The 21,735-nt window shown below is 41.8% G+C and overlaps 2 protein-coding genes across 3 annotated transcripts in view; one reads left to right on the plus strand and one right to left on the minus strand.

Moving 5' to 3' along the window:
• LOC121680649 (cingulin-like) overlaps positions 1-1,290 on the plus strand; it is a 5,913-nt gene extending 4,623 nt beyond the window's left edge. Inside the window, exon 8 of the mRNA XM_042060118.1 lies at positions 1-1,290. This exon is cut by the window's left edge and continues 1,385 nt beyond it. The gene's annotated coding sequence lies outside the window, so the exon portion shown is untranslated.
• Positions 1,291-10,462: 9,172 nt separating this feature from the next.
• Positions 10,463-21,735, minus strand: part of rab27b (RAB27B, member RAS oncogene family) — a 31,068-nt gene continuing 19,795 nt past the window's right edge. For both annotated transcript variants that reach the window (XM_042060116.1, XM_042060117.1), the window contains 5 exons: positions 21,334-21,505; positions 16,936-17,021; positions 15,490-15,593; positions 15,063-15,186; positions 10,463-14,292 (listed from right to left, as the gene is read on the minus strand). In XM_042060116.1, coding sequence (XP_041916050.1) covers positions 14,106-14,292; positions 15,063-15,186; positions 15,490-15,593; positions 16,936-17,021; positions 21,334-21,505 — 673 coding nt within the window. In that variant the 3' untranslated portion in view covers positions 10,463-14,105. The remainder of the gene's footprint in view (positions 14,293-15,062; positions 15,187-15,489; positions 15,594-16,935; positions 17,022-21,333; positions 21,506-21,735) is intronic.

Below are 21,735 nucleotides of genomic sequence, written 5' to 3' on the forward strand. Positions count from 1 at the left end.
GACATTTCCTAGAACAAAATGCCTTGTTCTTTAATGGGAGGACAAGAAGAGAAAACTGGAGAGAGCATCATTAAAGGAGGGATTCAAATGTATAAAGCAGTATAAATAAGAAGTTCACATTGGCATTGGTCCAACACCATAACAAGAACAGACGAGTCCATTAAACCTCATAAAAGCTCATAACTCAGATGCTCCTTTCTTTGGTGAGTAACAGTGAACACCCAAAACAGAGTACGTAATGCTAGGGTTGACATGGGTGTAGCCCATCTTTTTTCTGCACTGTACTGCTGTAGGCCTACTGAAGGGGAAGGGATGAAGGGAAAGAATGATTATGTTGGATGTTGGGAGGGGAGGAGTATTCCATGTAAACCCAGTCTCAATGAGTGATGGTTTCCATTGTTTTGGAGCCACTCCTGTGCAGTATTTACCAGAGCTCAACTCCCAACTCTGTGTCAGTGAAGCACTAAAAAAAGTGTTCAAATATACCCTGAAAATGATTAGATTAGATTAGGGATGTCCCGATCCGATATTTGGATCGGATCGGCCGCCGATATTAGCAAAAAATGTGGGATCAGCCTGCACGGGAAATTCCCGATCCGGACTCCCGATCCAGTTTGTTTTCAAAACTCCGGTCCGTGTTTTCCAGCGCACCGATGTAGGTAATCCATTCCAGTTTTTTTCAGCTTTCCCCCCAAAAACCCGGTCCGCGTTTTTCAGCACACCTAGCGACCTGTCCAGCATCCCACTTGTCTGTGCATGTCCCACTAAGAATTTAAAGTTATCGAGCAAACATTTCATGTCACAGTTGAATTAATATAGCCTAATGTTAACCGCGACCGTCCGCGAGACCCTCTTACTATTAAGGCTCTTATGCATGTTGCTGTTGCTGCTGACAGCTTTGCCTGTCTAACGAATGTTATCTTCGCGATTTAAGATTGTTTGTGTAATGTATAGGCACAGCACATACTTTAATTTCCCTATTTTTACAATCGGCTAGCCTAACAAACGCATTTCATTTCAAAAAGCAACCTGGTCAATCGCTAACAACTAAGTGCACCTAGGCCTACAACTCTACACATCCAAAAGGGTAGAAGCTTCCAGTAGGCTATCATAACTTTTTTTTACCGTTTAGTCTGTGCATCGGCGCAGCCTACAGTACGACGATGTGAATTAGTGACAGCTGTTGTCGCAGTAAACTTAAGCTCCTGTCTCTAAATAGTGTAGATAGGCCTACAGTACGTGCTATGTTGCTTGATTTTCTGTAATAAATGCAGCCTGTAGCCTAGGTTACTTCAGCAAACCCAGACCAGTTGTGGCATCAGTTTCGTTTTTAAATATGTTATATGTTGTTATAGCCAATTCAGTGTGTGTGTGGTAATTTGGCTATTTTCTACTCAGGTTTTGTGTGTGTTGCTTTTATATATACTTTTATATTGTTTACACTGATGGCTTTTTTTAAGCCTTGGTTTACACTCTTGAGCAGAGCACTGTTGCCAATTCAGTTTGTGTGGTTAATTGACTTTATTTTCTACTCAGCTTTTCTGTGTGTTTTGCTTTTTTATACAGTTTACAATATTGTTTGCACTGATGGCTTTTTAAGCCTTGGTTTACACTCTTGTTGTTCAAGAGCAGAGCACTGATGCCAATTCAGTTTGTGTGATTAATTGACTATTTATTATTTTGTGTTTATTTAACCCTAAACAGGTCAGCTTCTCATTACCAACCACTGTGGATTATTAAAACTAACCTAATTAAGTTGGCTAGTTGTTCTTAAGAGTAAAACCCTTTTCAACATGAGTATATCAACAAAATAAGTAAATATCTTTAATCTTTAATACATGCTTGGATCGGCCGGTATCGGTATCGGCCGATGCTAAAAGCTACAATATCGGTATCGGATCGGAAGTGCAAAAAGCTGGATCGGGACATCCCTAGATTAGATTAGATTCACCTTTATTGGAGATTCTCTTAAGTCTTATCAAAACTCAATCAAAGCAACAAAGGCAGATTTCTATACTGAGCTCATTGATAATAATGCTCACAGACCTAAAGAGTTGTTTAACGCAATTAATTCTATCATTAATCCTCCTTCTACTTTATCCTCTCTGCCTGCTACAACAGAAACCTGTGAGATGTTTCTCAATTTCTTTATTAACAGAATTGACAACATACAACACCCTCAAATTCTAATCATGCTTTGTATCAGTCTGTAATTAGCCACCTCCAACCAATCTCTTCCTCACAGTTGTCAGACGTGGTCTCATATAAAGCAGCCTTCTTGCCATTCTGATTTTCTTCCATCTCACCTTTTCAAAGAAGCTTTTGCAGCCATTTGCCCTTTTGTCTTGAGCACCATTAATAGTTCTCTGGCAAATGGAGTGGTACCTTCTGGTTTTAAACACACTATTGTGCTACCTCTCCTGAAGAAGCCTAGTGTTGATCCCATGGATTTGAAAAATTATAGGCCAATATCTAAACTGCCCTTTCTCTCAAATATATTAGAAAAAGCTGTTCTGTCACAGGTTTCTTCCTATTCAAACACCTCTAATATCCTTGACAAGTTTCAATCTGGTTTCTCGTTACTTAAGGTCCATAATGATATACTGCTTTCTGTTGGCTCTTGTGCCCTACTGGTCCTTCTAGATCTTAGTGCTGCTTTTGACACCATTGACCACAGGATCCTTTTAAAACGCCTGGAATTGAAGTTGATCTGCAAGGCACTGTTAAATTGGTTCAGATCTTATTTAACTGATAGCTCTTTTTCAGTGCATTTAGGTAATGCTTCCTCATCATCTGCTCCTATTAAGTGTGACGTCCCCCAGGGTTCTATTTTAGGGCCTCTATTATTTTCTTTATACATGCTTCCCCTGGGCTCCATTTTAATCAATACAACATTCTGCTTTTTGTCTACAAAGCTTTAAATGGCTTAGCTCCTCAATATCTCTGTGATCTTTTAAATCCTTACTGTCCTCCTAGACCTCTTCGATCATCTTCCCAGTGTCTTCTTTGTGTTCCTGTCAGTATAGGCGGATCGGACCCAAGTGCAAGACTCCTCCAGGCAGAACTTTGAAAAACACACTTTATTGACTGACAAACTTACTAACCGACAGAACTTACAGGGTAAACAGAGAGACAATCCGACAAGGAACAGAGAAACAGGAGGGTAGAAATACACATAACAATTAACAGAAAGACAGAAGACTGGACGACAATTTACTAAATCGTGCGCACGTTTTACTAAATCGTGAGCACGATATACTAAATTGAGAGCACAATTTAGTAAAATGAGTGCACAATTTAGTAAAACATGCGCACGATTTAGTAAAATGTGCACACAATTTAGTAAAATGAGCGCACGTTTTCTGGATGTATACCAAAACATATCTTGCAATGACACCTCCTGGGCTCCGTGTATACTCAAGTGGAAATGCCTGTGGTGTGGACTGCTGTGAGTTCCACGGCACTGAGGTTTTCCGATGACTCAATCAGGAACTCAGCTGTGCCTGAGCGAGCCATCCTGAACAGCTTCCTGACCCTTTTGTTTTGAAATGCATACACAACAGGATTTACAAAGACATGCATGAAGGCCAGCGATTCTGTCAGCATGACGGCTAGCTGAAGGTTTTGGTGGGTGGTGCAGTCCATTAAGATATGAAGTTCTTGCAAAGCATGCAAGAACACAACAACACTGTAAGGGAGCCAGAGGATAAGGAAAGTCACCACATATGCCAGTTCCTGTCTTAAGAGTCCACATGTGTTGTTAGGGAACTTTTTCACCATGTAATAACTGATCTGTGCTGAGCAGACAGACATGATGATGAGTGGCACAACAAATCCTGCAATATTTTCCTCAAATTTCATGACTGTCCTCCAGGTGGACACATGATGGTATGTGCATATCTGATGGCCATCATGCTCATGAGTCTCAGCAAAATACACATGTGGAATTGCAGCCAACAAAGAGAAGATCCATAGAAAGAATGCCATGCATTTAACTGAGATCCTTATTATTCTTACAGAGCAGAAACCACCAAACACACTGTAATATTTGTCTAGGCTCATGAAGGCAAGGGAAAAGTTACTGCTGTATAGAGTCGTAGTATAAAGATATGTGATTATTTTACAAGCAGACTGTCCAAAAATCCACTGGTCGGTTTGAGCATACACAGCAAAGAAAGGCAGCGTTGCTCCAAATAGAAGATCAGATATGGTCGTGCAAAGTGGTGGTATTTTTCTGATGGCTGCATATTTGATGAAAATAATTATCAACACAGCATTTGCCAAAGTTCCCAGTATCGCCACAATTGAGTAGACAGCGGGCAGAAACTTTTTTGCAAATTCTTTTAAATATGTGTTGTCGCAAAGTCCAAAACTCTCACTGTGATGGTCATCGTAATATTCACTGTAGTCCAAATACTCGAAATCGGTCTGTTCATCCATTTTCAGAGGTATCGATGGAGCGTCACCTAAAAAACAATTACATCCTCTCAGAAGTTGTAAAATGCCAATGGGCACTCAAAAAAAAGTATCCACGGCAACGTAGCCTATCCACGGTTTGCCAATCCACACCAAACGGTAATCCAGGTTAAGGAAAACAACCATGCTCATTCGTCAACACATTCATCAACACAGGATGTTAATTTCTAACGTTGTAGAAATTGTAAAGGACCAGTTAGATCGTTGTTGTCACACTCACGTTCAAACTTCCACAAGTGCATAGCCTTAGATTCCACAAATAGATCCGGCAGAGGAGGAGCATTTCATTTCGAAGAGAGGACGCAGCCAACATTAAACATTTCTATTTATTCATTAACAATTTTGGATAAAGGCATAGCAGACTGGCATGGGCATTTACACGTACACGTAAATGACAGATTGGCATGGGTTAACGTAACGTGTAGCCTACATAACAGATGGCAAGGGTTGACTAGACACCAATACAACAGAAGAAGAGGGTGGATTTGTGTGGATATGTTTCGGATTGTTTTGCTGTAAGGTCCATCCACATCTTTTCCACATCACCATGGTGCATGGCAACACTTATTTATACATTTCAATGTAGGCTACATTTACTCATTTAGCTGCTGACTCATTTATTCAAAGTGACTTACAAATAGGGACTGACCTTCAAGCTATAGTGTAAAAGGAGACGTTAGAGTTACAATAAATACTACCAAAGATAACCAGACGATGATAGTGCTGTAGTTTCAATGCCAACCAGGAAAGTAATCAAATGACAACCAGAAGAATTTCCTGTACATGGCTCCATTAATCTTCTCTTCAGTAATATGGATTCGGCCAATATCATGTGAGTATCAGTCCCAACACCATGATATTTCTTCCTCCTAACTTTGCTCAGCACCGCATGCTGCAAGCAATTAGAACCAGATGTAGGTTACAGCATTGCAAAACATGACCGCCAGGGATGGATTACTGCATGGGCCTCACATCAAACAAATTAAAAATATTCTGGGGGAGGGATCCCCAACCCCCCCCCCCCCCCCCTCCCACATATACAACAATAAGTGGGGGGCCCTTAATACATCTGGGCCCAGAGGCCCGAAAGTTCATAATCCGCCCATGATGACCGCTGCATGATGATGCCACCTGCTGCTCATTACAGTAATAGCACATTCCCCACGTTATCACCAGGCCCTGCATGTAGTCCTCCTCTCCATCCCCTACTCCTGTAGCTCTTTGGAAGCATCAAATCTTACATATTTCCATCTTGGTGGTTACTCAATCAGCGTTGAACAATTCAAGTCAACAATTTACACAATTGCTTAAAGTGCTTGAACATGAAGTTCAAATGTGTGTGTGTGTGTGTGTGAGTGAGTAAGTGAGAGAGAGAGAAAGAGAGAGAGAGTGTTTGTGAATTTGTCTGTGTCTACACAAACTTGTGTGCACTGCTTCCATGACAAAACACTCTAACAAGAGAGAAAGGATACTTTGGTGACTCTAATGCTTGTTGTGTATGTTTCTGTGTGTGTACATGTGTGTGTGTGTGTGTGTGTGTGTGTCATAATAATAGGGTTCAGAGCACAGTGGTGCTGTTGTGTATTGTGTCTGAAAGCACCTTTACATCATTGCCTGATTAAGCACTACATTTTTGCTGTGTGTCACTACACCATTAATGAGTCGTAATGGATGAAACATATCCTAGAAGCCAAACTAAAAGCAAACATTTCATTTTTGGCAAATCAGTTTGGCCACCACTGACTGTGCTAGCATGAAGAAACATGTACACCTAGGGACAAATAAAAATCTGTATTCCTTATCAGATGTAGAGCAAAGCCCACAACGTTTCCCGTAAATCAGTGGCAATCATCACTCTTCTCACAGTGCCACAGTCAAGTCCACATCACTTTTGAAATTATTATGCTGAGAACAACACTCTGCATCCCACAATGCTTTACACCACCTCAAGAGGTATGTTTCCCACAATACTTTACACCACCTCAAGATGTATGTTTTTCTGGTAAGAGTCTTTCCATAATGACCATTTTATGTGAAGAGTGCTCAGCAGACCCAATACTCATATCAGCATGATGACATGGCTCAACCCCTCCCATGTTCAACTCAAAGTTTCTTTTCTGAGCGAAATGACAAGTAGTGGTTAACTTAAAATATGTTTATGTGCTTTTACAGTCTGTCTGAAATATGTACAGTACAGTAGGCTACATACTTTTGGTTAAAGCCTGAGGATCTGTTCTGCCATGTACCATCATCAAGGTCCACACAATATAATCCTGGAATGATATAGCAAGCTTACACAGGTTGAGCTACGTCAGATAAGGTAAGTGCCCATAACACACACATGCAAACACACCCACCCACCCACACACACCCACACACACACACACACACACACACACACTTGGAACATCCCATTGTTACACAGGAATATGGGCAGTGATGGACATGAGCAAGTGATGGATGCTCTTTTCTTTTTTATCACTTTATTTGTCCATCTTTGTCACTGATAGACACTGAGCATGTACTATGCGTAAATGTGAAAACAGAAGAGCAATGCTATTCTAATGAAGGCAATTGACACTGAAAAACCACCATAGGCTGTAAATCACAGAACAACAGTGTGGAGGAGGGGACCATGGAGAAGATGAATGAACTTAATAACTTCTTCAACAGCTTTGACCACCCCTGTCCCCCATCCTTACCCCCCTCCCTCTCTCTCACCCAGTGCTGAGTCAGTGATGAGTCTCATTATCCTCCTTACTTCACCGTAGACCAGGTCAGAGGGGAACTGAAGAGGTTCCATCCCAGAAAGGCAGCGGGTCGGGCAAGGTGTGCCCCTGGTGCTGTTGAACTTGGGGAACCTCTACAGCACACCTAGAACCTGAGCCTGCGGTTAGGGAAGGAACTGGGGGAACCTCTACAGCACACCTAGAACCTGAGCCTGCGGTTAGGGAAGGTACCCACCATCTGGAAGACCTCCTGTATTGTTCCAGTCCTGCAGAAAAGCCGACCCAGTGAGCTCAATGACTTCCTACCGCTGGCGCTCACGTCACACCCGATGAAAACACTGGAGCGGCTTTTCTTCAGCATTCTCAGGCCTCAGGTATAGCATGCTCAAGACCCCCTGCAGTTTGCTTACCGGACAAAGGTTGGGATGGAGGATATAATCCTCTACCTCCTACATTGTGCACATCGTGATAAGGGAGGAGGCTCAGTCAGAATTCTCTTTCTTGACTTCTCAAGGGCATTAACACCATCCCAACCCCTAATGCTGCAGGACAAACTGGCCAGGATGCAGGTGGATCCACACTTGGTGTCATGGATAACCAACTACGTCACAGACAGATCACAGTTTGTCAGGTTGAAGGACATCACATCTGAGACTGTGGTCAGCAGCACAGGGGCACCTCAGGGGAGGATCTAATAGGATTTGACAAATTACAACCATAATCAAACATACTGTAAATCTACGCATTGGTATAGAAACATAAATCCAGGTATTCAAAAACCTGATTGTGCAACATTTGTATGTCTGGTCTGCTTTCTGGGTGCTTTTTGTGGCTAGTGGTTAAGCATCAGCATAGCTCAACTTAAAAAGAGAAAAAAAATGGATCAAATTCTACAGGAAACAAAGGGCAGAAAGAGAATTCAGTGGAAATAATGACCAATGTACAGTACAACCACTTTTTCCATGGTATTTCATGGTTCCATGGTATTCTGTGACTTTCACATCGGCCTACAGTAAGTGATGGCTCAAGATAGGATTATTGGGCAAGGCAAGCCAGTGTTTTTCAAGCAATTCTATGAAATCACAGCCTAGAAATCTAGACGCACCCTAGCTCGTCAGGCTAATGAAATCAGGTTTAGTTACTTAACTGTAACTGTACTTTCCTCGTTGGTGGAACACACTGCCAGTTCCTACAAGAGCAGGGACATCCCTCTCCATTTTCAAAAAACTCCTGAAGACCCAGCTCTTTAGAGAACATCTCCTCTCATAGCAACACTTACAACAAGTCTTGCTGATCCTAGCACTCACCAGCCATCTTAAACTGACACGTAACTGTTAAAAACAGCACTCACTGATGCACTTATTTTTACTGTACTACTGTAATGTTTTTTAAATTGTCCTAAAATTGTTGAGAATTGCTCTAAAACTTAAACTGTTTACCATGTTGTTAGTCGCTTTGGCTCAACTCCCTTTGAGGGGCCTTCTGAGCTTAATTCAAGGCAGGCACGTGGTTCATTTGGAACAGGCAAGTGACATTATCTGCTTGGTCTTAGAAACATGATATGTCCTGACTCCTTTGGTGACTTTTATTTTCTGGCTTGCTTATCTCTTGCTCCTTTTATCAATTCAAATGAACTCGCTTGTGACAGAGCATAAGAGCTCATTTAATTCGAGATCACCCCAATGATACTCCACATAGTTCTTAGTCCTGCTGTGGAAACGGATTGTAGCATGACACCCCCAGGACCCGCATATCTTACAGTATCAGCATCTGAGTCAACATTTTCCAGGCCTCCCTCACAGAGAATCACAGGGTGGGTCTACCCAAGGCCAAAAACATGTTCTCTCTTGCTCTTACTTGCTGGCTTTCACACACACACACACACACAGACACTCAAATGTGGTCTTACATATAATAATACTTCTTGCTGTAAACAACATTCTTCTTCATCAGACATGTACATGCTGTACTTATCCTCAGGATGTCCTGGAGTCAGCCCCTCTCAACACCTTCCAGCAGAGTCTAATTTATATTTAATAGGACATGTCCTTCTAATCCAAATCCAACCATAACAGCCAACACCCTCTCTTGTATGGAAATAATAGACAAGGCAGAAAGTTCTACTTTCTTTTCAAACTTATGTGAGTGATGTTTGTGAGTTATTTAAGTTTAAAACATTTGAATGGAAAAAATGCCTGTGCTGCTCTCTGTTGCCCATATATCTACTCAATTTTGCATGCAAGGCTGTTAGCGCCAGGCCGTCTCTCTCTACCACATGAGGCCCTGTATTTAATACACATGAAACTTACGCTGGGCCCCCCGACACCCCCAAAAATGCAGTTTTTCCTAACTAACTACCTCAACCGTGGCACTGAGGATGACAGAATTTCTATGGTATGTTGGTCTTCAACCCAGCCCATAACCACTCATTTGTGATTTGCACAAAATTTAAACCAAAAATTAAAATGCAATATCATGATACTGCTTAGATCGCCCCTATCTTCAGTTGAGATGTTCTGAACAGCATCAAATTTCATGTGTATGATTAACCTGACATCCTGTGGGGGTATGCCATGTTTCATGGAATTTCATCCATGGGGTGGGATAAAATTAATGAATATACTCTCTCTCACACACACACATACACATATAAACACACACGTGCACACACACATCCACACGCAGACACACACGCATGCACACACACACACGTGCATGCACGCACTCATGATGATTATGATGATAATCACATGTCCAAAATGCATGTCTGGCATAGTGCCACCATCTGGCATCAGATAGAATGTCTATTTCACTGGTCAAACCTCTACCATTCCGAGAAGTTTCTTTAGATTCATTTCACATTTGGTGTATGAACTCGCACTTCCAACACACACACACACACACAAACAGCAACATTGCACAGAACATTAAGTTATTGTTTACAATTCAAGCAAGGTCTCTGGCCAGGGTCCTGAAAGTCTTTGCATGTCTCGTGCAGGAGTCACTGCCCACACAAGAGTCAAGCAGGATCTGTGCCACACAAGCGTCAAGCAGGATCTGTGCATGCACCCCAAACATTCCCAATTGGACAGGTGGCAATAGGTGAGTAGGGTGGTAATACTGTGAATGTCAAAGCGGAAAAGGTGAACTGTAAATAGGTTAGACACAAGGTCAACACATTTCACAAATCATTATTTCTCCTCCTGAACTTCTGTTTCAACCACCGTTAATGTATGACAGAGATGGGAAAGCTCAGGCTGGTTTAAAAACTTTATTAACCTGATGATGATAAAAAAGCATTACTAGATGGCATCAGTTAAATAAAATGAACAAAACTCACTAGCAAACAGCAGACATCCAACATCATTCTGGGTGTGCCACAAAGCATCTGGAAATGTTCAATAAACAGTGGAACAAAAGAGAAGTCCAAGCAAACAACATCTCACTATACAGAAATCATTCAGTCAAGCTAATAAGATCAAGCAAATGAGCATTAATTACATTACCATGTCTCTCTGTGTGTGTGTGTCTTTGTGTCTCTGTGTGTCTTTGTATATGTGCAATGTAATCTGTGTTTTACCAATTTTGGGGGTTGCAAAGCATACACTACAGTAAACATGGATTAGCATATCATCATGGCCATTATGAGTCCGATCAGAACATCAGAACACTGACCAGCTCAGAGGTCATCTTCAGATGGCCCATGCTTACAACACACAGACCTGCAGAGAAGTCTGGAGTGTGGACATACTGTACACAAGCCAAAGGCATAACAAGAGGTTGTCCTTTTTTCCTCAATGCATTAGGGACACCTATTCTAAAAAATAAATGCTCTCAAAAGTACAATAAATCAGTTGAGCTTGTTATATTGTTATACTTGTTAAATATTTAATATATATAATGATATATATCCATAATTCTTTATTTTAAATATAGTTCTGTATGCATTAAAAGACTCAAGTGATCACAACCTTTTCAAACAATCAGACACAATGTCATTGGTCAAGAGCATTACAGGCACAGAGAGAGAATCCTCCAGACAATGTAAACGTTTGACAGGGCCTTGGGAACAAGCTGACATAGAGAGTGGTGAGAGACCAAGCCAAACATTAGGGTTTAGTTTTGTTTAAGGATAGAAACGAAGATCAAAAGATTGCCATCTCCATTTGGAGAGAGCTTGTCCTAATTTATCAACTGAGTGGAACTAGTTATGGCTTCCAAAGGTGTTCACCTACAAGAAACACGTTGCACAAAAACCTTTTCTGGCCGAGGAAAAAAACAAAGCAAAATACAAAACATATACAACGATCAGAATACAGAGAGACAATGAAGTCCGGTCTTTTGATGCAGATCGTCAAACGTAAAATACTAAAATAAAGGTCAAGGCCTTGGAGAAGCACATTGGGTGACTCGAAAGCTAAGAGTTGGGTGTGTGGATGTCTGAGATTTCACATGCAGTTCTATAGAGGCCCTTATGTTGATCTGGGTTGTGCAGAAGAGACATGTGGCACATTCTGCTTAGTTGTTTTTGGCACTGTTAGAGTGATGTCAACCTTTTTACCTTATATAATCTTCAGGCAAAGGTTTATTCAATTATGTAAATTGAATGAACATTTCACAAGACAATTAGGACACAAAAGAGTACTCCCTAAGGTCTATGTGGACAGTATTTGTGTGTGTGTGTGTGCGTGTAGTGAGGTCAACATTGCCCCATCTAGGATAGGTTATATTTAGCAGTGTTATATTTCAGAAAAACACTCTTCGCTGCAATATCAATGCAGCCCCCAATGTCACGTAGTCATACACAAAAGGAGACATTGTTTTCTCTACTCTGACAATAGCAAGAGGTCCACTGCTTAACCACAAGTGTACCAGATTTGATTTGCACACACTAGTGTTTTTTAATCTAATGACTGAACAAAATCACTTTCAAAAAGAAGGACTAACACACGGTTGTATCCAGTCTGCCTTGTGGATATGTATCCTCTCTCTGCCCAGTTTGGTTCCACTGATTTATGCTAATAGCATTCAGCAATTTAGTGTAATATTACATAATAAGCCTATGAATATAAAACAGGGTCTAGTAGCCTAATTATTCGGGACTGTGTGGATTTACCAGTAAAACAGGACCAACCGTATGCCCCCGAGGCTTCACATGCCTCATGAGTTACAGTACACATCTGTGTCTTCGTCACCATCAGAATGAACACACTGAGATGCTACACCAATGGGTCTGTTGACACAGCTGTCCAGTCCTAATTATAAATTAAAGGAGGTAAACAAAATAACAAGATTTCAGTGGAATTCTCAAACAAAAGTCATAAAGGAAACCTGTTGTTCTTATCAGATTACGAGAGTCTTTATTGACTTTAGAAACGGGGGACCCCTGACCTCACAGACGGCAACCTGAATGGGTTTCCACAAAGACGAGAGGTGTGGTTGCTATCTGGACGTTTTACAAGACAACACAACATTGTCTTTATCGGCCAAGCTTGACCATGTATGAGGATTACATATTAGTTGTGCTTCACCCAGCCACAGTACAGTACAAACACAACATATTGTACTTCATCTTTTTTCGCCTTACACCACAGTAACTAGAACTGTTAAAATGAAACAAATATGGCTAACAAGATCCATCTCACAGATCACACTCAGTAGACAATAACTGGAAAGGGTTTGATAGCACAGGTGTGTGTGTGTGTGTGTGTGTGTGTGTGTGTGTGTGTGTGTGTGTGTGTGTGTGTGTGTGTGTGTGTGTGAGTGAGTGAGAGAGAGAGAGAGTATGGAGAAAGAGAGAGTACAGTTGAGTGATCCAATGACATATGCAGTTTAGCACCCAAAATACTCTACAGGTGCTAAACCTGGTGAAACTCTTTAAGGCAGACACCACTGATCTGGAGGCAGTTTTGCTTTTGGCACACACACATAACAGGTTACAGGTTACAGGTATCTATACACTGTGGGTTGCTTGAGTCCTATGATTTTCCTACGGTTTTCACAGCCTACACACCAATGCCTTGCCAGAGGAATGACTAGGCTTTGTAGGGCACAAATGTTTCCATTCATGCAGAACTGACAGAGCACAGTGGTAATGTGGCCTTGATGGTGCAACAGTAGTCAGTAGTAGTGTAGTTATGTTAACATAACAAGCTATTCTGTTACCAGAGTATACAGTGTTGCCCTCCTCTGTCTACAGGTACATTCATCAAACACCTGTCTACATCTCTATAGATTAGTAAGGGGAATCTGAACCGCAGCATTCCAAATCCGGATTACTGTGCTGTGGTAAAGGTCATCGTCTCTACATTAAATGAGCTGGAATCTGCAGTATGCAATTAGTAATCATGTAACACCTGGTGCTGCTTTGAAATGTCAAAATACGTTAATCAGAAGATGCTATATTAAATGTTGTGATCTTATAATAATTATATTATTCTTTTAAATAAAATCTCAATGGAAAAAACTAGTTCTAAAAGTAAAAAAATGCTTAAATATTATTTTGCTTTTATTCTTACTGATATTTTAAAATAACACCAAATTTCATACCTTTTAAGTAATAATACCTCTGTTAACCAGTAATGAAGAGCTGAACATGGAGACAGGAAAATATTTTTCTGGGCAAAGTCTTAACGTTTTGTTTCTAAGGCAGTATTACACAGCTCAGACATACCCCTAAATAATGTGGTGAGCCTGGACAAATGAGGGTAGACAGAGACAGACTGGACAAAGCCATTTCACCCAGCCGTCATCAGCTTCCATCAACCAACCTTCCTGTGGAGGAGGCCAAGCTGCAACTCTACATCTGTCCACTAGAGGGGGTATTAAAGGAGAGGTATAGTTGTGGCAGAGTGGGGAGTGAGGGGGGAGGGGGGAGAAATCCTCGCATATAACAGCACTTTAACAGGCGCATTTCTTCTCATTGGCCGGCGCCGCGTCCAGTTTGCTGGTGCCCTCCCCGTTCTGGGTGTCGGCTGCAGGCTTGTCCACACACTGCTCCATGCGCTTCATGACCAGGTCCAGCAGGGTGACCACAGCCTTGTCCACATCCGTTCCTGTGGCTGCACTCGTCTCAAAGTATGGGATACTAGACAGCCAGTCACAGGCCCGGAGGAATAGACGGAGAGGGAAGACAAAGGAAGAGAACTATTTGCCTAGTCCAAGTACAGTGTGAAAGGTATTAGGCATGGCACAATATTGGATTTGTTTTTACAATCCCTGCTTTTTTGTCTAATTGCTTTGGTGAAAAGCTTAATCTCATACTTCATTTGAATAATAGTCTTTATGCATTTTTACTTTGCTACTGTAAAGCTCTAAAGCAGGGAAATATCTGCCACAGCAGGGTACACCAATCAAAAGACAGAAAGAGACTATAATCAGAGAGAACTGCTTCCAAGAACGGAGGGATTGTTTCATGTGTGCTGTAGCAGAGACCTCCTTCACTGTCATTCTCTTTCCAAATCACATATTTCAAGCATAATTACATACATTTGACAAAAGAAAGATCAAGCGAGCCCTCCTGCCTGTGGATTTACAAATGAATCTTACAATCCTGCGGGGGCCTCCTTCCACTCCAAAAACGAAGAAGGTTTGGCACAATAGCATTACATGTATGCACTGTCATCAAAGCTCATATACTTATAATCCCCCCAAACTCAGTTTGTGAAATGCAAATGCCTATTAACTAAAAAGTCATTACTATAATTACCTAGTTATAGTAGATACCAATAAAGTGATTATTTAAGAAGATACAATTAGCCCATATATCATATCCATAAATAAAGACTTTTGTTATGATACTGGCCTGGGTGACTTTGCAGAGGGCTTCAGTGGAAAGGTTGATGGTGTGATACTGACCCATACTTGTCGGCGAGTTCTTTAGCCTGTTTCTCCTGCACCTCTCTCTGGTCAGCCAGGTCGGCCTTGTTGCCCACTAACACAATATCGGGGTTTTCACAGTACGCATTGGCCTGTAGCTGGCCTGCAAGCACACAGCACATGAGTGATGATCCGCTAACGAAAGGTCAGAGAGCATGGGTGTGTAGAACACAGCAGAGTAATGACTTCCTGACATTCAAACACTATAGCAACGTCTCAGAGCAGCACAGCAGGTCACAAGAGTCAGGTCACAACTAAACACAAATAAATCACTTGCACTTTCTCTCTGCACTCACTCTCTCTCTCTCTCTCTCTCTCTCTGCACTTTCTCTGCTCTCTCTACACTTTCTCTCTCCTCTCTCTCTACACTTTCTCTCTCCTCTCTCTCTCTCTTGTGTATACTCACTCATCCAGTTGCGCACGTTGAGGAAGCTCTGCTGGCTGGTGAGGTCAAACATAAGCAGGAAGCCCATGGCGTCTCTGAAGAAGGCTGTGGTGAGGCTCCTGAATCTACAGCACAGAGCCAAACACATTTACACACACAGCAACACAGTAAACACAATTCCGTAGAAGACACAATGCACACAGAGCATGTCTCATTGTACTACACATTACATATATCATCTCTGCACAGAGGACCCAATTAGTATTTGTGTGGCTATATGAATGTGTTTGTATGCCTTCACTGATTTAATATAAAATATATATTATTTGTTTTGATCGGTATTGTTTCAGGCAGGTTTGAGTCTGTTTAATGCACTGCCCACTGAAAGACCAATTTCTCCAGCTCAGTTATTGGCCGGGGTGATGTCCCTGAGGAGCAGTATGAATATGAAGTCACAGCTTCAGACATCCCAGGGAAATCACCCAAAATACACCACTTACATAACAACATGACTCATAGCTTTACAATTAGTTTCAAAGCATGAAGATCCCAACCATGATCCCCTTCTTCTGAGATCAATGCTTAAGTGGGAAGAACATGCCTTTTTATACAAAGACTTTTTGACTCAATACTAATTTTGTAGGATGGCCTTTTTGAACAGATGGGAGTTTTTTTTTTTTTTTAATGTTTTGACTGAGCTTTCTCGTAAAACACGCGAGCAGTTAGAGGAAGGAAGAAATGTCAGGATGCCAAGGTCATGTCAAGCGTCGTCATCCCCGCATACGGTAAAATCACTCCTAGATTATGCCGCTGCTCTTTACATGGTACATTTAAAGGCCAAAACTGATGAATCTGTCAAAGAAAAAAATGAAATAAATTTAAAGTCTCCAGGCAGCATTGCATTACTGCTGACAGGAAAGAAAAAACAGCTTGCGGATTAAAAGCTCCATCCTCAGTGATGTCTAACAAAACACAACACAGCGAGGCCACACTGGGCAGCCCTGTCTGTCCAGTTCTGCTGCTGGAAGGGCTCTCTGGGGTCCGCTGTTTGATGTGTGTATTTGATTATGGAGAATCACATTTACATTCGCATTCCATTCAGAGGAGGCTTTCATCTGAAGACGCTCGGAGTGAGCGAGGCTGCCGCACCAGAGAACATGATGTGCATCCAGACTGAGCTCCCGACTGGGAGACTGCAGGGCTGACAGGGTTGCTCTGTCTGTGCACTCAGCACTGCTTGGTCCATCATTTACATGTATGCACCAGTAAGCTAGTCAGTCCCTTCATATCTTACATGTGCTAAGTGTGGCTTACATTCTAGAATGTATTCGTCATTAGTGCCTATTAGACATTAGTGCCTTGGGTAAGGATAGCACTGTCATCCAGACTAATATGGTTTGTCAAAGGTTAGTGTGTCTGTGCAGGCCAGTGTGTGTGTAAATGTTAGTGCAGCACATGTCTCCATACCTCTCCTGTCCTGCTGTGTCCCACAGCTGCAGATGCACTTTAAATGACTTCCCTGTGGTCCCATTAGGGCTGTTCGCTGTGTAGACCTACAATATGACACACACACACACACACACACACACACACACACACACACACACACACAGAGGATGACAAGTCAGTATAAGTTTAGAGTATATCACATGGGCCCTGTACAGGGCATCTTTCAAACTGTAAACATGCAGGCAGTCTAGAGCCACGCTACACAATGTGTAAACATGCATGCAGTGTACAGCCACGCTACACAATGCAGTCTAGAGCCACACTACACAATGTGATTTTGGGCTGGGTGACTGCACATGCACCCCACGTCAGAGTCTGGGGTCTTTACATGACAAGGCACTGAGCGTTTGATCCCACTCAGGAATGTGTGTGTTTCTGACAGAGGCTGAACTCTACGTCAGCTCACATGGTCTGTGTGTATGTGTGAGTGTGTGTGTGTGTGTGTGTGTGTGTGTGTGTGTGAGAGAGAGAGAGAGACAGAGAGGGACAGAGAGAGAGAGAGCGAGAGAGAGACAGAGAGAGAGCGAGAGAGAGAGAGAGAACCCTCATTAGCACTCACAGGAGGAAAACACAGGTGTTTGGAGCAGCAGTGCGTTTGCCTCATGGTGGACCCTATAGACTACTGTACCTATAGAGCAAACAGGCTGTCAAATGATATAAGAGATGAATACGCCTGTTTCCCACTTCCGCTGAGAGCCATGCTTTGACTTGCTCTGACTTTCTGTCCCCCCTCAGCCTGTCTTCCTATCCCATATACAAACAGATGCACATAAGTGACTCATGCATCAGATGCAGCTTTGAGCTATCAGACATCACAGGGAGCTCTAAACAGAGTGGGTCGGATAGTATATGCTGTTTTAAAACCCACAGGATGGAAACTGTACACATAACTACAAACCAGCAGGGGGCCTTAAAACCTCACATTGCCACACAGAACAGAACAGAACAGATCAGATCAGATCAGATCAGAGGAGAGATTCTGTTGTTGGCTATCTAATCTACATTATTTACCAGGAATGCTCTTGCTCATGTCAAGGAGCATGTCAAAGTAAGATTAGGTTTGCAAAAGACGTTCCTTATGCAACAGTGAGGTTCAAATGGGGTGACTATGTGTTCTGTTCTGCCCACAGTGTCTGCTGTGCCAGAGAGGCCCGTCAGAGGGACAACACTGGCTTGGACTGTTATGCTCTTTTGCATGTATTTTACATGCGGTTACAGTCTTCCATTTGCATAGACTCTTACCGGTAAACTTGTGTGTGTGTGTGTGTGTGTGTGTGTGTGTGTGTGTGTACCTGCAAGAGGTCTTTTCCTGGGATCACAGCATAGCACAATGCCACACATGCTAAAACTACCCTGCTTAGCTAATTCATATCATTGCTAAAATGAATGGAAGGATTCCTAAGCTGCATGAGCCCTGTCATCCTAAGTGTCCTAACACACAACTGAAAACACGGATGAATAGATTTAAGAACCGTACAGTACTTTAAATATCAAATCAAAGGATGTCACTTTGATGATTTTTCTGTGTAATTGGATTTTTGATATGTGGGATTTATTTTAACATTTGTACAGTAGATCGCAACATGCGGAGTAACATTTCAAATTGTGTTGCATTCCACACAATACAATAAAAATTTCTATTCTATTCTATTCTAACATCTCCAGTGATCACACGATGTTGGAGAAAGAATAACATAGACAGACAGGGTGTGAGAGGGATAGAGTACAGAAAGAGAGAGAGCGTGCGAGAGAGAGATACAGAGTGAACTGAGAGGGATATAGAGTAAAGAGAGAGAAAGAGAGAGACAGATACAAGTCCTTTTTCCATTAAAAAAATAATTCGCTTCAAAATGATGTGCATCAAAAAGTTAGTGCGACACATGTGATGGAAAGACTTATATCTCTCTAACATCGGTTTTGTCGTGCTAAATGAATTCGCTTGCCAGAGGTGGATTAGTGAGAGTTAATTCGACATTCATGTGATGGAAAAGGGTTGAGCGATGTAAGTTACTGCAATGCCTGCTCAGAATGTTCACAAAGCTAGTGCAAAAAATCAGAATTTTGTCTCGCGCATATCAAGACGTTCACCTCACAATAGTGTACAATTCGCTACGTGTTCCATTCGAACAGTAGAAGCGCAGTAGAAAAATGTGCATTAAAAACATAATTTTAATTCGCTAAAATCGGTCTGTTGAATGGAAAATCATTTTGGTGCTGTGCTTCTAATATCGCTCAAAATTACATTGAATTATGAGTTAATTCATTTGAAAATCTTATGGAAAAAGGGCTACAGGGTGAACTGTGAGAGGGATATGGAGTAAAGAAAGAGAGAGAGAGAGAGAGAGAGAGAGAGAGAGAGTGTAGAGAACTGTATTGAAAGTTCAAACTAAAACACCCAACAACGCATGTAGAGCAGAATTAGGCCGTTACCCATTGGCTATACCTATTCAAAAAAAGATCCCTAATTCTGGAAGCCTGAAATCTAGTCCCAAAAACACTCTCCAGTTTGAGGCAATTAAAAACCCAGGAACTGAACCCAGAAAAGAGTCCCCTGTGCCAGCTGGTACTGAAGCTCACTAATTCAGTAACAACAACTAATACACAATACGCTCAGACCAGTTCTGCTTCCAAACTACAAATTTGTGTCAATAAAATCATCAAACAAGCAAAAAGAAGATTATTTGGAACATTGGAGAAACCAAACTACAAGCCAAACTAGGATGGAATTCTATCTAACCCTAAAAAGAGATAACATGTGGTCACTGTCAGTCAGGGAAGGTTGAGACAGAGGAGCACTTTCTGCTATACTGTGAAAAGTATGAAGAACTAAGACAACCCTTTTTCCATAAATTTAAAACCACCTACCCAAATTTCGAAGAGCTAAACAAAAATAAAAAAAATGGCTATCCTCTCAGGAGATTTATATCATTATGCCATAACCTGAGGGACGCTAGTATAATGTAAATATACAATGTTTTATTTTTTATTTTATTTATTTTAGTCTACATGTATGATCTATGTGTATATGTGTCCGTGTGTGTCCGTGTGTGTGTGTGTGTGTGTGTGTGTGTGTGTGTGTGTGTGTGTGTGTGTGTGTGTGTGTGTGTGTGTGTGTGTGTGTGTGCGTGTGTGTCCGTGTGTCCGTGTGTGTGTGTGTGTGTGTGTGTGTGTGTGTGTGTGTGTGTGTGTGTGTAGGTATTGTTTTTGTCTTCGTCCTCCATCCTTCCTTTACCCTCTACTACCTATATCATCTATGGATATTTTATAAGTTCTAAGTTTGGATCTATGTATGTTACTCATAAATGTTTATGACTTTATGAGTAACATACATTATGACATACATTATGACTTTATGACAATGCAAATGCCATTTTTGTCATGCCAATAAAGCACCATTGAATTGAATTGAATTGAGAGAGAGAGAGAGACAGATACAGAGTGAACTGTGAGAGGGATATAAAGTAAAGAGTGAGAGAGAGAGAGAGATAGACAGACAGATACAGAGTGAACTGTGAGAGGGATATAGAGTAAAGAGAGAGAGAGAGAGATACAGAGTGAACTGAGTGTCATTAGCAGCTCCTCTCTGCTCTCAGATCAGATGACATCACCTACAGTAACTATCTCTGTCTCAGTTAATAACACTCTGGAGCCTGCCAGTCAGTCTGATCCCTCTACAAACTGACTGACGGCTTCACTGGACGTCATTCCTGCGTACAGCATGTATGTCACTACCGCGTGTACATTTAGCCTTTTCCCTTCCTGATTCTCAACCAGAAAAACGTGTGGAACTAGTAATGTACTAGACATGCGCCAGTCATATGCTTGTCTGTCTGTCTGTGTCTCTCTCTCTCTCTCTCTCTCTCTCTCTCTCTCTCTCTCTCTCTCTCACACACACACACACACACACACACACACCAGTGATGAATGGCTTCTAGGTGTTTGTGAGTCATCCCCAAACAGGAGGGACCGGGGCATACACCCTGCCACACACATCCACACCTACTGCCATAATGCTGATCTCACTCCACTCTAACACTACTTATAAGAGTCACAGGGTAGTGCTCAGTAGCCATTTAAGAGTCATTGGAAGGATTTGATGGCAAGATCCTGTTATCATTTCATCATTCATTATCTCATTCTCTGCTAGGGAAGAATGGGGAAGTCATAAGGAAGCACTTGGAGGTATTTTTCTACCTGGTATTTAACTGCCTGTTAATCTGAACGAGTCATGAAAATAATGGGACGATAAATGTTGAAAGACTGAAATGTCAGTTCCTAAGAAGACTGAAAAGAGATGTTAGGGGTGTTACAGAGAAGAGAGATAGAGAGACAGAGAGAGAGAGAGAATGAACTTACCACTCTTTTTTCCCTGAAGTCTATTCCCACTGTAGTGATGAATTTGGGGTTGAATTTGTTGTCTGTGTACCGGTAGAGAAAGGTGGTCTTTCCCACTCCAGAGTCCCCCAGAGCAAGGAGCTTGATCAAATAATCATAGTCCCCATCAGTCATAGTGCTGCCTGCGCTGAACCTGCACACAGACACAACGGACAGCAGTCAGTGAGGCGGACAGCAGGGCCACCCCCAGAGAGCCTCAGAGGGAGGGCAGGCCAGGCTCATGCAGCAAACCACACCTTTCACTAGAACAAATAAACATCACAGATGAATCTACTGCACAACACAATGCCAATGAGCTTTCAGATTCTTCAATGAATCACATACACAGCCATATGATAGCTATTTAAGGCATTCATCTCCTAA

Source organism: Alosa sapidissima, chromosome 13, assembly GCF_018492685.1.
Source record: "Alosa sapidissima isolate fAloSap1 chromosome 13, fAloSap1.pri, whole genome shotgun sequence".
Lineage (NCBI taxonomy): Eukaryota > Metazoa > Chordata > Actinopteri > Clupeiformes > Clupeidae > Alosa > Alosa sapidissima.